Source organism: Cyanistes caeruleus, chromosome 5 (genome assembly GCF_971803275.1).
Source record: "Cyanistes caeruleus chromosome 5, bCyaCae1.hap1.1, whole genome shotgun sequence".
Taxonomy (NCBI): domain Eukaryota; kingdom Metazoa; phylum Chordata; class Aves; order Passeriformes; family Paridae; genus Cyanistes; species Cyanistes caeruleus.
Genome location: NC_141705.1, coordinates 9687560 through 9700203, shown reverse-complemented (window position 1 = coordinate 9700203; position 12644 = coordinate 9687560). Strand labels below are relative to the sequence as shown.

General features: G+C 36.6%; 1 protein-coding gene across 4 annotated transcripts in view; it reads right to left on the bottom strand.

Annotated features, from left to right (window-relative positions):
- Positions 1-12644, bottom strand: part of RGS12 (regulator of G protein signaling 12) — an 85291-nt gene that overhangs the window by 67447 nt on the left and 5200 nt on the right. For 3 of the 4 annotated variants that reach the window (XM_086889508.1, XM_086889510.1, XM_086889511.1), the window contains exon 2: positions 9782-11726. In XM_086889508.1, the coding sequence (XP_086745634.1) occupies positions 9782-11638 (1857 nt within the window). In that variant the 5' untranslated portion in view covers positions 11639-11726. The remainder of the gene's footprint in view (positions 1-9781; positions 11727-12644) is intronic. The other variant, XM_086889509.1, reaches the window with a different exon arrangement.

Below are 12644 nucleotides of genomic sequence, written 5' to 3'. Positions count from 1 at the left end.
CAAGAATGGTGTACAAGAAAAGTACAAATGAGAAAGTGGAAAACGTTGTACTTCATGTATTAACAAGGCAGAGGGAGTGAGGAAGGATGTGACTCATGTCAGACTGCAAGCAGACAGAAAGAACAAAAAGGTTCCAAGATGATTTTCACAACTCTAATTACTTAAAGATAGAACAAAAAAGGATGGGCTCTTAAAAGAATTTTTAACTGATAAACAAGTTAGGCAGCAGTTCCATGTAAGATTTTCAGCAGCTGTGGCAGCTCAAGGGTTTTGTATGTACCTCTGACCACTCCTGCAAGCTCAGAAACTGCAGCAGGCTGTGCCCTCATCTCCACTAACAGTAGATGAGAGTTTACAAAACGAAGTAATCCTGTTTCTAAGGCAGATCCACAGACAGTCATGCCAGCACAACTCATGATATTCACTGCCAGCTCCAGCCTGAGCACAACAGGAACTCTGTTAAGCTAGAACTACCAAAGAAATGCAACATGAAACTATGACAGCCAATATGTGACTGAAACCTGGAGCCTGAGTGCACAGAAGTCGATGAAACCTGATCAATTATTCAGAACACAAAGAAACCAAACACCTTCAGGAAACACCTTCAATTAACTTAAAGGCATTCCCAGCTATAACACAATACCATGCTCCTTCATATTCCAGCAAATGCACTTATAACTATTTATATATGTATATTTATATCTATATGTTATATCTATATTTATAGTATTATAACTTTGTAACAAACTATCATATACAACAACCTGAAATTTCCATTTTGTGCTAAATAGTCTTTGTTCCTCTCTACAGTTATTGTCTGGATATTACTAATAAATTTTCTCTGGTACCAGTACTAAAGCTGAAGGTGCAGGGGTTAGCAAGGAAGGAGACAGGCAGCTATTGGAGTACAAGAGACTAAGGAAGGGGGAAATTTTTGTTAGGCGTTCAGGCATCCCTGACAACAAAAAAATACTGTGAGCTGGCAGCAGGAATACAGAAAGGGGAGAAAAGGAGAAAGAAAAACAGTGAGGCTTTAGGCCAGCTTCCAGCAAATTTACAACTTTTCATGGAAAACACATTACAGTTTGTGATCTTGAGAGGAAACTAACGGGACTAAATGTGATGGGACAGAGATTCTGCCTGCTCTATGGAAGAGCAGCAAGAAAGAAAGGAAAAATCTAAGAAGGGAAGCTAATTGAAAATGTTTTAAAAGCACTGACAAGCCTGATCATCTACATTTATAGAACTATGCTTTCAAAACTGTTTCACAACAAAACTTAATCTCACAAGATTTGAGTGCAATAGTTTTAAAAGATTAAACATTTGATTAAAAAAAGCATAAGAAAGTAATAAAATGTGATGAACAAAGTTCTAGGAGCTCTAAGACAAAAACATCATTACCAGCTTGCATTTCTTTTCATAGAAAATGTTTTTCCTCCTGTTCAGGTAGAACAAGTACAATACCCTATGTGTCCTGGCAATTTAAGAGAATACAAAAGGACCACATACATGCTAGAATGGTCACACAGAACTGCTCGCCTCAATTTAATGAGCTCAACTAATTAAGAAGCTCAACAGAATTTTGTACGTTCTATGTGTCACAGAACTTAACCATACTAACTATAAAATTACCAAATTTTAATTTGTCCTATTTCCAGCTACTGAAGCTTTTAAAACCTCCCACTGTTTTTAGGTTTGATTCTGTGACTTTGTATGGTGAAATGCATAGTAGTTTGGAACCCATATAATTTTTTTTCATATAATTTGAAACTTCTGTGAATATTCAAAATTTGCCAAATTTAATCATGGCTGTTGAGCCCCTCAGCAGAAGGGTCAGTCTAGATTGGCAGTTCATCTTTAAAAAGAATGCAGGTTTAAGATTTCAGAAAGAAAGCTGCTGATTTAGACCTTTTTGAAAAGGGATGGGAAACAGGGATGTCACAGGAATGCCAACAAAGCATACAAAAGCTCAAAAAATAGTGAAAAGATCACAGAAAAAAAAGCAGCTGATGCAAATATTATTCTGCCATCAATATTAGTCTCAAATCCTGATCTGGACTGTGTGGCTTTGTCTTCCTGCCTTGTACACTCCCACCCCAAGCATCCACTCTCCTGACTGACCGCCCGGTGGGAGCCTCTCTGCCCCAGCATCAGCAGCTCCCCACCCAAAACTGACAGTGAAACTCACATTTCTTGTAAAAGGAGGGTCTGTGGGGCCTGAGAACAGGATAGATTGAAATATGGGGTATGTTGGGTGAGGACTTCTGGTGTTCTGAAAGAGATGAAGGACTCTGGGGGTAGCTGGGAGCAGAACTGGCTGTGGTGCCATGCCAGGCAGCAGTAAACCCTGGGGTACAGGTGTCTGTGCTGACGGGGGGCTCCAGGTGCTACAGCCAAAACCAGAATGAAGTGGCACCCTTCAGGCTGCCCTGCACTTGTGTCATCATCACAGAGGGACAGCACCTCACAAAACCCAATTAGATGACAGAGGGTTAATTTAAAAAGATCTATCATAATTCAAACTTTGTTATCAGCTTTTCTGCAGCCTTTAATTACACTGCAATTCCTGTAATTTTTTGGAGGTTTTTCGGTTGGGATACACTAGGATGACAAAGAATTCAAATGTTATATTCACCAGTGCTGATCAACAGATTTGATGATGACTTTTAAGAATACTTTACTGATCAGATGATAATGACACATTTCACTCCCTTCTAACCATTACAATGCCATTTTAAATGCCAGTTTGGTCCATGATACAATGAAAAATGTTGCAAAAATTCATGTAAGATCTATATGGACTCCAGGAAGACACAGAAAAGAGACTGTCATGACATGAACATCCATGAAAATGAAATTTAATGCTTGTCTCCTATACTAAGGAAATTAGGCATAAAACACTGACTCAACTACACTTCAGTAACTATTCTAATCCCTTATAAAGAAAGGGAAAAAAACAATAAATGTTGATGCTATTTATGTTATTTATGCATATTTATGCAAAATCAAGATCCTTTTCTCAGTATAACCAGATAAAAGTATCTTCTGTAAGTTGGAAGTCTGGTAGCTGGAAATTGCAGAGGAACAGAAAGACCTTACTACACTAGGAGAAAATGTGAAGAAAAATACAAAAAACAACATAACAACTATTTTCAAATCATCTTGAACATTAGATAGGCATTAGCTGGAAACATTAATTCAGTATAGCCAAATAATCAGTAACAATCAAAACTCTGACCAGAAATCATCATTAAAAAAAAACCAAAAAACTAAGAAATAAGACTTATGAATACATTGCCTGTTCACATATTTTTAAAACTGCTTATAACTCTGCTAACCCAGCTATAATATTAAAATAATATTATAGAAACCAATTATATTTCAATTATGAAAAAAATTTTGGACAGGATAAGATTAAGCTGACTTCTGATTGGAAAGCATGTGATTGTTGATTGAGGTTTAAAACAAAAATAATATCACTACAAGATTCTTAGTATTTCTCAGGACAAATACTAGCAGGTATGAAATGAAACTATACAGAAAGCACAATAATGTGGTGTTTTCTTTCCACACTATTAAACTGCAGAATATAAAAGTCAAGTGTTATCAGGAATGCCAAAAGTACAAGTTCACATAAGTTTTAGCAATTCTATATTAATTTTTGTTAATTAAAGATTTTTATTCCACAGGGCTCTATTTCTTGTCCAGTGAAAAACTGGTATTTTACAACTCCATTTCTCCTCTAAATCTTCTCCTTTCTCTGAAAGGAATTCAGATCTTTCTTAGTACAGACAATAACTTTACAATCTCCCAACTCAAAGCTTTTATGTTTAAAACATAAATATTAAGCCATTTTTCATTATTTCAATTCATTCTGTGTTAATCATTTTTCCCATGCCATTTTCTTTCTAGTACACAAATTTGAAATGAAGACATTTCACAAAAATCAGCCTCACTCTACAGACATTTACTGTCCAGATTTTATCTCATTTCTCTTTCAAAGAAACACAGACAGCATTATTTTGGCTTTTTATGCACTTTGAAAGATCCTAGAACCATTTTAAAAATAATTTTAGGAGATTACAATTCATATAAAAAGGCTGCATGGAATTACTAAATATTTACTTGCTTTTCATTTTCTCTATGCAAAAATAAGAGGACCTATTTTTTATAGGTTATCTGCCTCTTTGCAGATTAATTCACAAAAGCACATTCTCAGATCTAGCTTGGTGTTTGGGATTTTTCTTGAGTTCTCTTTAAGGTATATAGGTAGCTCTCAAATCAGATCAAAGCCTATAAATCCAAAAGTTAACAATGAATCATACTGAATAAGTATAGCACTCCAGCAGCCATTAATTCTGCTTTAAAAACAGCTGTGATGGAACAATTTAAGCTAGTGAGCAAACAGAATTCTAAAGGAAAGGGAAAAAAACATGTAATTATAAAACAAAAAAACAAATATGGGAACCACAAAGCTTTGCCAACATTGTCTCTGCATCTAAAATATCTGCTTTGCAGTTAGCTCACCATCCAGTTACCAACAGTAAAAAACTGCAATTCTTGAACCCGAAACAAATTACAGATTTCCACCACAAAAGAAAGAAAAATTAAAATTTAAAAACTCCTTTTTATCTTGGACAGCATATCTTTTTCAGGAACACTTACTTTGGAAACAGACAAGTCTGAAATAGTTACAGTTAAACTTCTGATCAAAACAGAGGAACAATAATAGCTGCCCATAAACTAGGTGAGCAAGGAAAGATGCTTTAGTCAACCCCATAGTACTGCTTACCTTTCTTCTCTCTTCTACATTTTTACAATATTTTCAGGAGCTTAAATTATGAAGGTTACCAAGCAGTTGATATATTTTATTGCTTAAAAAAATAAACATTTGCAATACAATTGTCCAGTGAGTCTCATAAAATAATATTTTCTATTTTGTCTTCCTCTAAGACTTACAAATAGGATCCAACTACAAATTCACACTTTTCACCTACATAAACAATAATGTGATCAAGACAGAAGCATAATAAGTGTGAAACAGTAAAGGATTTCTAAAAGCCAATACCCAAAATTGTAAAAACTTTTTAATTCCATTTCAATAGATCTGTCATACTCAGAATAAAACTAGGACCCAAATGCCAGTTATCAGACACAGGTTATAAAACCTCCTCTGATCTTCAAATTTGTACTCACTGCCACACGATTAAAAAAGACTTTTTGTAAGAAGAGAATGGTGAGAGGACAATGCCTAGGATTCTGTCCTTATGGAGAGAGAACTCAAAGACTAAACTGACTGCTATGAAGCTTTCCAGTGGAAAAATGAGTATTTTCCCAGTAAAACTTAATTTAAAACAGTAATGGGTAGACATATTTTTGGCCAGGCACTAGCCTGAAAACAGAGAGTGAGGGTTGAACAAAATCAAACGTATTTATATTAATTTAGCCTAGAGGGAAAGGAATGCTTCCCTGTTCAGCAATTTCTTCAGTCCCTTGCCAATTCTAACATCCCCTGATGTTTTCATATTGCTTATGGTGCTTTTCATTTGCGTCACCCAAAAATCATGCACAGGAGTGAGTAGGTAAGTGACTGGAACTTAGTGGGATGCTAAAGAAGGTGGAAAGAGCAATGCAACAGCAAAGGCAGGACAGTGCAACTGGAATTACAAACAAAAGAGCAGGAATTATTCCATTCCCAGTGGCACCACAACCAAGCTACTCATGTTGGTGTCACAAATCTCACCTACCCAGCATCAATCTTAGAGAAATTTAAAAGCTTCTTGTGCCTAGAAACCTTCCCTAGCTGTTCTCAGATTGAAGGGCACCTTGCCTTCCATGACCTGCCTTTTCAGTAAATTTCAGCAACATCATCAGGCCTCTCCCTGCTTGTTTTCACCTAAGACCTGCAGAAGACATGGATACCTCCAAAAAATTCTCATTAGGTGCTTCAATAGAAATCTGTTGGTGTGACACTTTAAGAAACACCAGAAATGTGAAGTTCAGTACAGGGAACAATGTGAGAGGTGCACAGGGACAGAGATATCTTCTAGCAAGTCTCAGTCAAAAGAGGTTGACTAGAACCAAAGTCTCCCTGGTTTAGTTCTCCTCTTGGCATGCACACAAACCTTTTTAAAAGGTTTTAGGGAAAAAAAAAATATACAGCAATCGTGAAAGTATGTGTTTAGTAATTTGGGGATAATTCATAATTACAACATTTTAAAGAAAACAAGAAACCTCATTAACAACAAAATTAGGCATTTTTAACTATTTTATATGATTCACACTTATATTGAATTTTAAAATGCTTTATAGTAGTACAAAGAAAATTAATATTTTAAAAGTGGGTTTACCAATTATCACAAAATCACAGTTCTAGTCTGTGAGCTGAAAATATCATCACTAAAGGGAAAACAAAGCTCAAAAAATGCATTTGTTTGCTCGTAACCTGAGGTCTAAAATGCCACAGCTATTCCTATTCACAAGAAACACTTGCCAGGCTCACTTCTGAAAGAGCAATTTTAAATAGAGATGTTCACCAACCCTTTCTCACATGTGCTCTTGCGTGCTGTACAATTCACAAACGTTTTGTAAGCGCAGCTATAAAATCTGGAAGTAGTTTATGCCCATCTTACCCCCTACTAGCATTGTACAGTACAGCATATTTTTCAGAATTGCATGCTGTGATCATCACTGTTTATCTGCACAGCAGCTCTACTAGTGCAGAATTGCATCCAGGAACTCATGTGTAAGGAAAATTCCAAGGATGACAGTATTTAATATGGAAGTACAGAATCCATCACAAGAATCTTTAGCTTTGGTCAGCTTTTCTCCCTCTAGTGGCTTCTACATTCCCATTCATAGGATGTTTTACCTTCAATATCGATGTAAAAGACAATTAAATGCAATTTATGTACTGTTCTGCCAAATGAAGACTTGGACTCAGTCACCAGGTTGTAAAAATATCTTCTAGCAAGTCTCAGTCAAAAGAGGTTGACTAGAACCAAAATCTCCCTGGTTTAGTTCTCCTCTTGCCATGCACACAAACCTTTTTAAAAGGTTTTAGAAAAAAAAAAAATAAATACACAGCAATCTGAAAGTATGTGTTTAGTAATCTGGGGATAATTCATAATTACATAACTATAATATTTTAAAGAAAACAAGAAGTTCTTGTTCTTGTTGCCACCAGGTTGCAAAAATATGAATGTAATCCTATGTGACCACTTTATACACTTCATTCTGTGACTGGAATGAGTCTAAGCAAGGTGTGTAAAATAAGTCCTTACCACTTAAAAAGGTCACAGGAAGCTGAGAACATGTAATTTTCTAGAACACAGGAGCTAACCCACCTGAATAATGGTTTGGAATGGGCAGTTTTACCTCGTCCCTTCAGACAAACTAAAAAAAAGTCTAAATTCCATATTTATGAAAATTAACTAGGGCTCTAAGATGCAAATACAGATTTTCCCTGTTTCTGCAGTACCTGAAGCACAGAGGTATCATTAGTAATGAGATCCCCTGATTATTTTCATGAAAGATTTAAGATGAGAACATTGTACAACTTCATCTCTGTGAATTACTCCAAATAATCTTTATGAGCTTTTCTCATCTGTTTCAACAGCCTTCAATAATACTGAAAAATTAAATTAAAATGCAAAAGAGTATGTAGTCTTAATGAAGAGATGAAATACTAAAGCCATGTAGGAACATTTTAAATGTGTCTTGCAAACAAATTTGTTATTAATCAAAGAACAGAATGCCTATTTTATTATCAGATAGATTTAAAATGGAAGATTGAGGTACTCAGTGTTAGTTTATGCTGATTGAGTGATGCAGTAGGTGAAATATTATTACTCTTTACCCACATATAGAGCATCTTTCATCTCCAAGTGTAAAATTTTCTATGAGATTTTAATTAGTATAATCTTGACTTCCCTGGAATAAGTGTTTCTGAAAAATATCCAATCCATATTACTATCAAGGATAACACTGCGAACACCAATTTATTGCAGAGACCCCAAAGGAATTTCAGCAGCATCCAGTGCAGCACTTGGGACCAACATCCACCATGCACCTGCACCAGGTGCTGCACATAAAGAAGCCTTTTCCTTGGTCCATCAGCAAAGAGATCATGAAACACACAGACTTCAGGGCAGCAGATAGAATTGAGTCTGAAGTGGTTTGGGTGGTCAATGTTTACAAATTTAGTGTTTCTGTTTGGCTTTTGAAAGTGTGAATTACCTTGTATTTAAGAACACTTGAAATTTAATTTTATTGTGGATCTGGAAAACATTGCTGCCTGTAGCAATGTTCACCTTAACAATACACTCGTGTGTAACTATTATATATACTAGTTTATTTCTTTTTATTTCCAGCACAAAAAACATACAATAGAACCTACACAAAAGTTGCTTGCTTTGCAGTGCAAGAAAAGCAATAAAAATAATTTCTCTTTCCATAGCAAAACCAAAATGTTCTGAAGTTCTGCAACCTAATCCCCAAAAAGGTTTTGTTTCTAACAGTGTGAAACAACTAAAGAACCTCTACTGTCGTCTGCTTGATCAGCGGTTGCACATTTTTAATCGGCTGAGAAAAAAACACATTTTTTCAAAACAGATTTTGAGACCGTGATGGAAATCTGAAGCAATCATATAAGTAATGAATAAAACTTTCACATACAGCCTTTTGTATGATTTTTGTGCTTATTTTTTTTAAAAAAACAAAAGCTAGTATATATAATAGTTATACACTAGTGTATTGTTAAGGTGAACACTAATAAAAGCATGGAATAACAAAGCTTCCCAAAGGCTAATTTGGAGTACAAATTGTCTTTCCCTGGAGTCAGCAAACATTTGAGATACAAAACTGCTCCTGATCCTTTCAGTATCAGAACAATGGCCTCCACTTTCTAGAATTCCAGTTATCAACAACAGACTCCCCTGAGATTAGTTCCTTCAACAGCAAAATATGTGTGCCACAAAGGATATGTAATCATGCTGAATACTCTTCCCACACCTTTTTTTGTTTTTTTAGGTCTCCTCATTTTGTCTAATAGTAGACAAAACAAGAGGAAACAGTAGTTTGGAATAAAATTTGAATTACAGGCTTGCTGGCAACATGTTAGATTTGTGACCTACCACTACCAGGTTTTCATGTCAGTTTTTAATGCTAGTTGTGTTGAGAGTTTTGCTGAAGTTTTGTAATAAAACAGTCTTATTCAGTTAAAAGTGCATAATCCATGTTTTTGACTAATAATTAGACTACATCTCTATAAAAATAGAGGCCACTAAAATAACAACATTTGCAAGTCAGCCTTCTACAAAAAGGAACCAGACTAAAGATGCAGACTGTTTCCATTCTTTTGCAGCTGAAGGTCAGAAGAAACTGAAGTTGCTAAAATGCCATGCCTCCTTTTCATTTCTGTGCCACTGAAACATTTGGAAACAATGAAGAGACAAGAAGAAAAGTGAGAAAGCTGTAACAGACAACACTTCCAGCAGAAGTAAAACTCCAGAGCTGCACTCAATTAAAGAGGAACATGCAATGCCTCTGCAGACGAGAGAGAAACGTATTATTTTCTTCATCTGAAATTTTGTAATATATAATTATAATACACATTAATTGTATTATTACATATTATTAATTCTCTATTATATATTATATTATTATAATACACGTTTAAATTTTAATATGCAAATACTACTGTGTAAAAGTACTATAGGCAGATGGGTTTGGGTGTGGGTTTTTTTGATACTGTTAAGAACCAACACCAACATATTCTTACCTTCTTATCTTCTTTAGATTTCCTGATACTGTGTGGAGGGCCAAATTTGTTCTGAATGCAGAACATCTTCTTGGACCATTCACTTTTGTGAGATTTTAGCTGAGGCTGACCAAAGCTGCCATCGACTCTGTATCTGTCAGCTGGAATCTTACTCATTGGTGGGGGAAGGGTCCCACAGTTGACACTCGACCAGCCATCCGTGGAGTCAGTGTACGACTCTTGGTCACTGGCATTTCCATGCTGCCACTCCTGTAAAACATGCACAGGCAGCCACCTCTGATTGCCCATGCCTGCAGCGTTTTTCTTTGATGGAGGTACTGAATTTCGGGAGGAAACCAATGGAACTTCAATACGAGCAGAAGGGCTCAAGTGTTTGCTTACGTTTTGGGATTTATCATTCTGAATTACTTCTAAAGGGATGTTTCCCTCTTGTTCATGACAGAAGCCATTCCAATGGGAAGCAGGCTGATTTTGTCCCCTTCCTACTGGATTTTCCCATATGCTGCTGGGAATGTGTTTACTTGGATTGGTCCCTAAATCAACCACCAGAACTCTATTATTCTTTTCTTCTTGATTGAAATTTCCAATTCCACTATCACTGTTACTGCTCGTACTGTTATTCTGATGAGCATCTGCATCACCATCAAGGAAAGCCCTCGCACGCATTCCCTCGATCAATTCCCCCATATCCCTGTACAGGACAGAAATAAACTGCAGGACAGGTAGAGATGATGTTGGAAACTCCAGACAGCCATTTGTATCTGGATCCGCTGTACATTCCAGTCCAAAACGTCTTGCTATACCCTGGTGAATTTTATGATGAAATAATTCAGGATCCACCATAAAAACATGGCAAGATGTCCTCAGGACCCCTTCATCTTCCTGAGCCAAGCTTGCATCATCATTTGTCTGCATTGTAACTAGTCCAAAGAATCTTCTATCATCCGGGCAAACAGCGCTGAATGCCAGTTTCTCTGCAGGATATTCTGCCACAACACCCGATTTGTCACTGCAGAGCTGAATACAGTCATGCATTATCTTCATCATCACCAGGGAATGGATTTTTTGCTCTGCCCGCAGACGCCTCATGCACCCACGAATGGCCTGCAAACTCTCAGTTTCCAAATTTGCAGTTGTTGAAGGAAGTTCAATGGAGCCTAAGTAACCTACAATCATGGCAACATTCAAAATGCTTGCATCTAATCCAAAGTCTTCCGCACTCTCCAGTCCAATTCTAAAAACTGAATCATCATTCAGAACTTTGGCTATATCTTCCTTTGACAGTAGGTTTGGATTGCTTACACTTTCATTGCCAGTTTCAAATTTCATAGCAGCAGAAACTGAAAATGATCTTTGCTTTGGTGCAGAATTATCTGAGTTACCAGCACAAAGAGCAGGATTCTCAAAGATCATGTTAAAAATGCCACCAGACTGCATTTCTTCAACAACTTTCTCTGCTCTGTTTATACCCAGAGCTTTAGAGTCAGGTTTGGGTTTCAGCCACCCCTTCCCATCATAAAAACCAACTTCTTCATCACTTGAACATGAATCCACATGACTAATCCCTTCAGCAATGACCATGTGCAGGACTCCAGAACATTTTCCTATAAGTTTCACCACATCTTCGTGAGAGGCTTTTTTCACATTGATTTCATTAACAGCAAATATCTGATCTCCTGCTTTAAGCCCAACATAATCTGCAGGGCTTCCTTTCATCACACAACTAAGAACACAAGGAGCTTGTCCAGAAAGGGTAAACCCATAACCTGCTCTTCCTCGAGCAACTTCCACGCTTCTTATCCGTAGAGGAGCATGCATGTTGAGTCGACGTTTGACTGTTTCTCCTGCTCTGTACATTTTGGAGTTTTTTCCCTAAAATAGGAAAACTTTCATTTAGTCCACTTTTTTGTCATGTTTCAGGAGTATCATTCCATCTGATGAAGATCTAAAGAAAGAAAGAAAGGACATCTTAATTCTCATCATATTTCAGGTGGTTTAGCACCCAGTATTCCCTTTACTGGTGAGAAAAAGTTGCTAGTGAACTCTACCAAAAACTGTTGCCAGAGAATTAAGGAAACACTCAAAACAGTTTGAAAAGAACAGGTACCAGAGTGTTAATTTTAGTGACGAGAAAGGAGTTGCTTTCTCAAATGCAAATAAATGTGGCTGTCCAAAAAGACAACATGACAGAATGGCAAAGAACAGGATCCAAGTCTTTTGATGTACAGTCAGTGTTTTTTATACTAAGCATGTCTTCCCCAGCTCCCCCACATTGCCTACTATTCAGTTACCTTTCTGGCTTACTGCACCATTGTACCATCACTGTGTTTTACAGCATAGAGAAAATCTTTATTTAAGCTCATACATCCTTTCCCAGCAAAACAAAAATGAGTACTCATGCTCATCCACTCATCTACACCTCACCCCCTTTATACTCATTGTACAGAAACAGGCACCACATGTATCACATAAAAGACATTAATTACCCCTAGAGTTGCCTGTATCTCTCCACTGACTGTAAAGGCAGCTTAAAGTATCTCAGACTTCAACTTCCTTACATACGTTTCACTCACATATGCAATGACAAGTGGGCATTCAGTCATGTATCAGACCAGATCACATTTACTGTTACACACATCAATTAATCTACTCAAAACAATTTGTCAGCTAGCAAACACTGTAAAAATGCATTTCAGACATCATTCCAACATCCATGTGTTTTAGTTTAGCTTAAACACTCAAAAAAACACACAAAAAACCCAAAAAGGAGTGAAAAAGACACACGCTGCCATAATTGATCTTGTCGTGACTTTACAATTAACATATAGTAGCTTTGTATGAACAGCAAGAAGTAGAATATTTC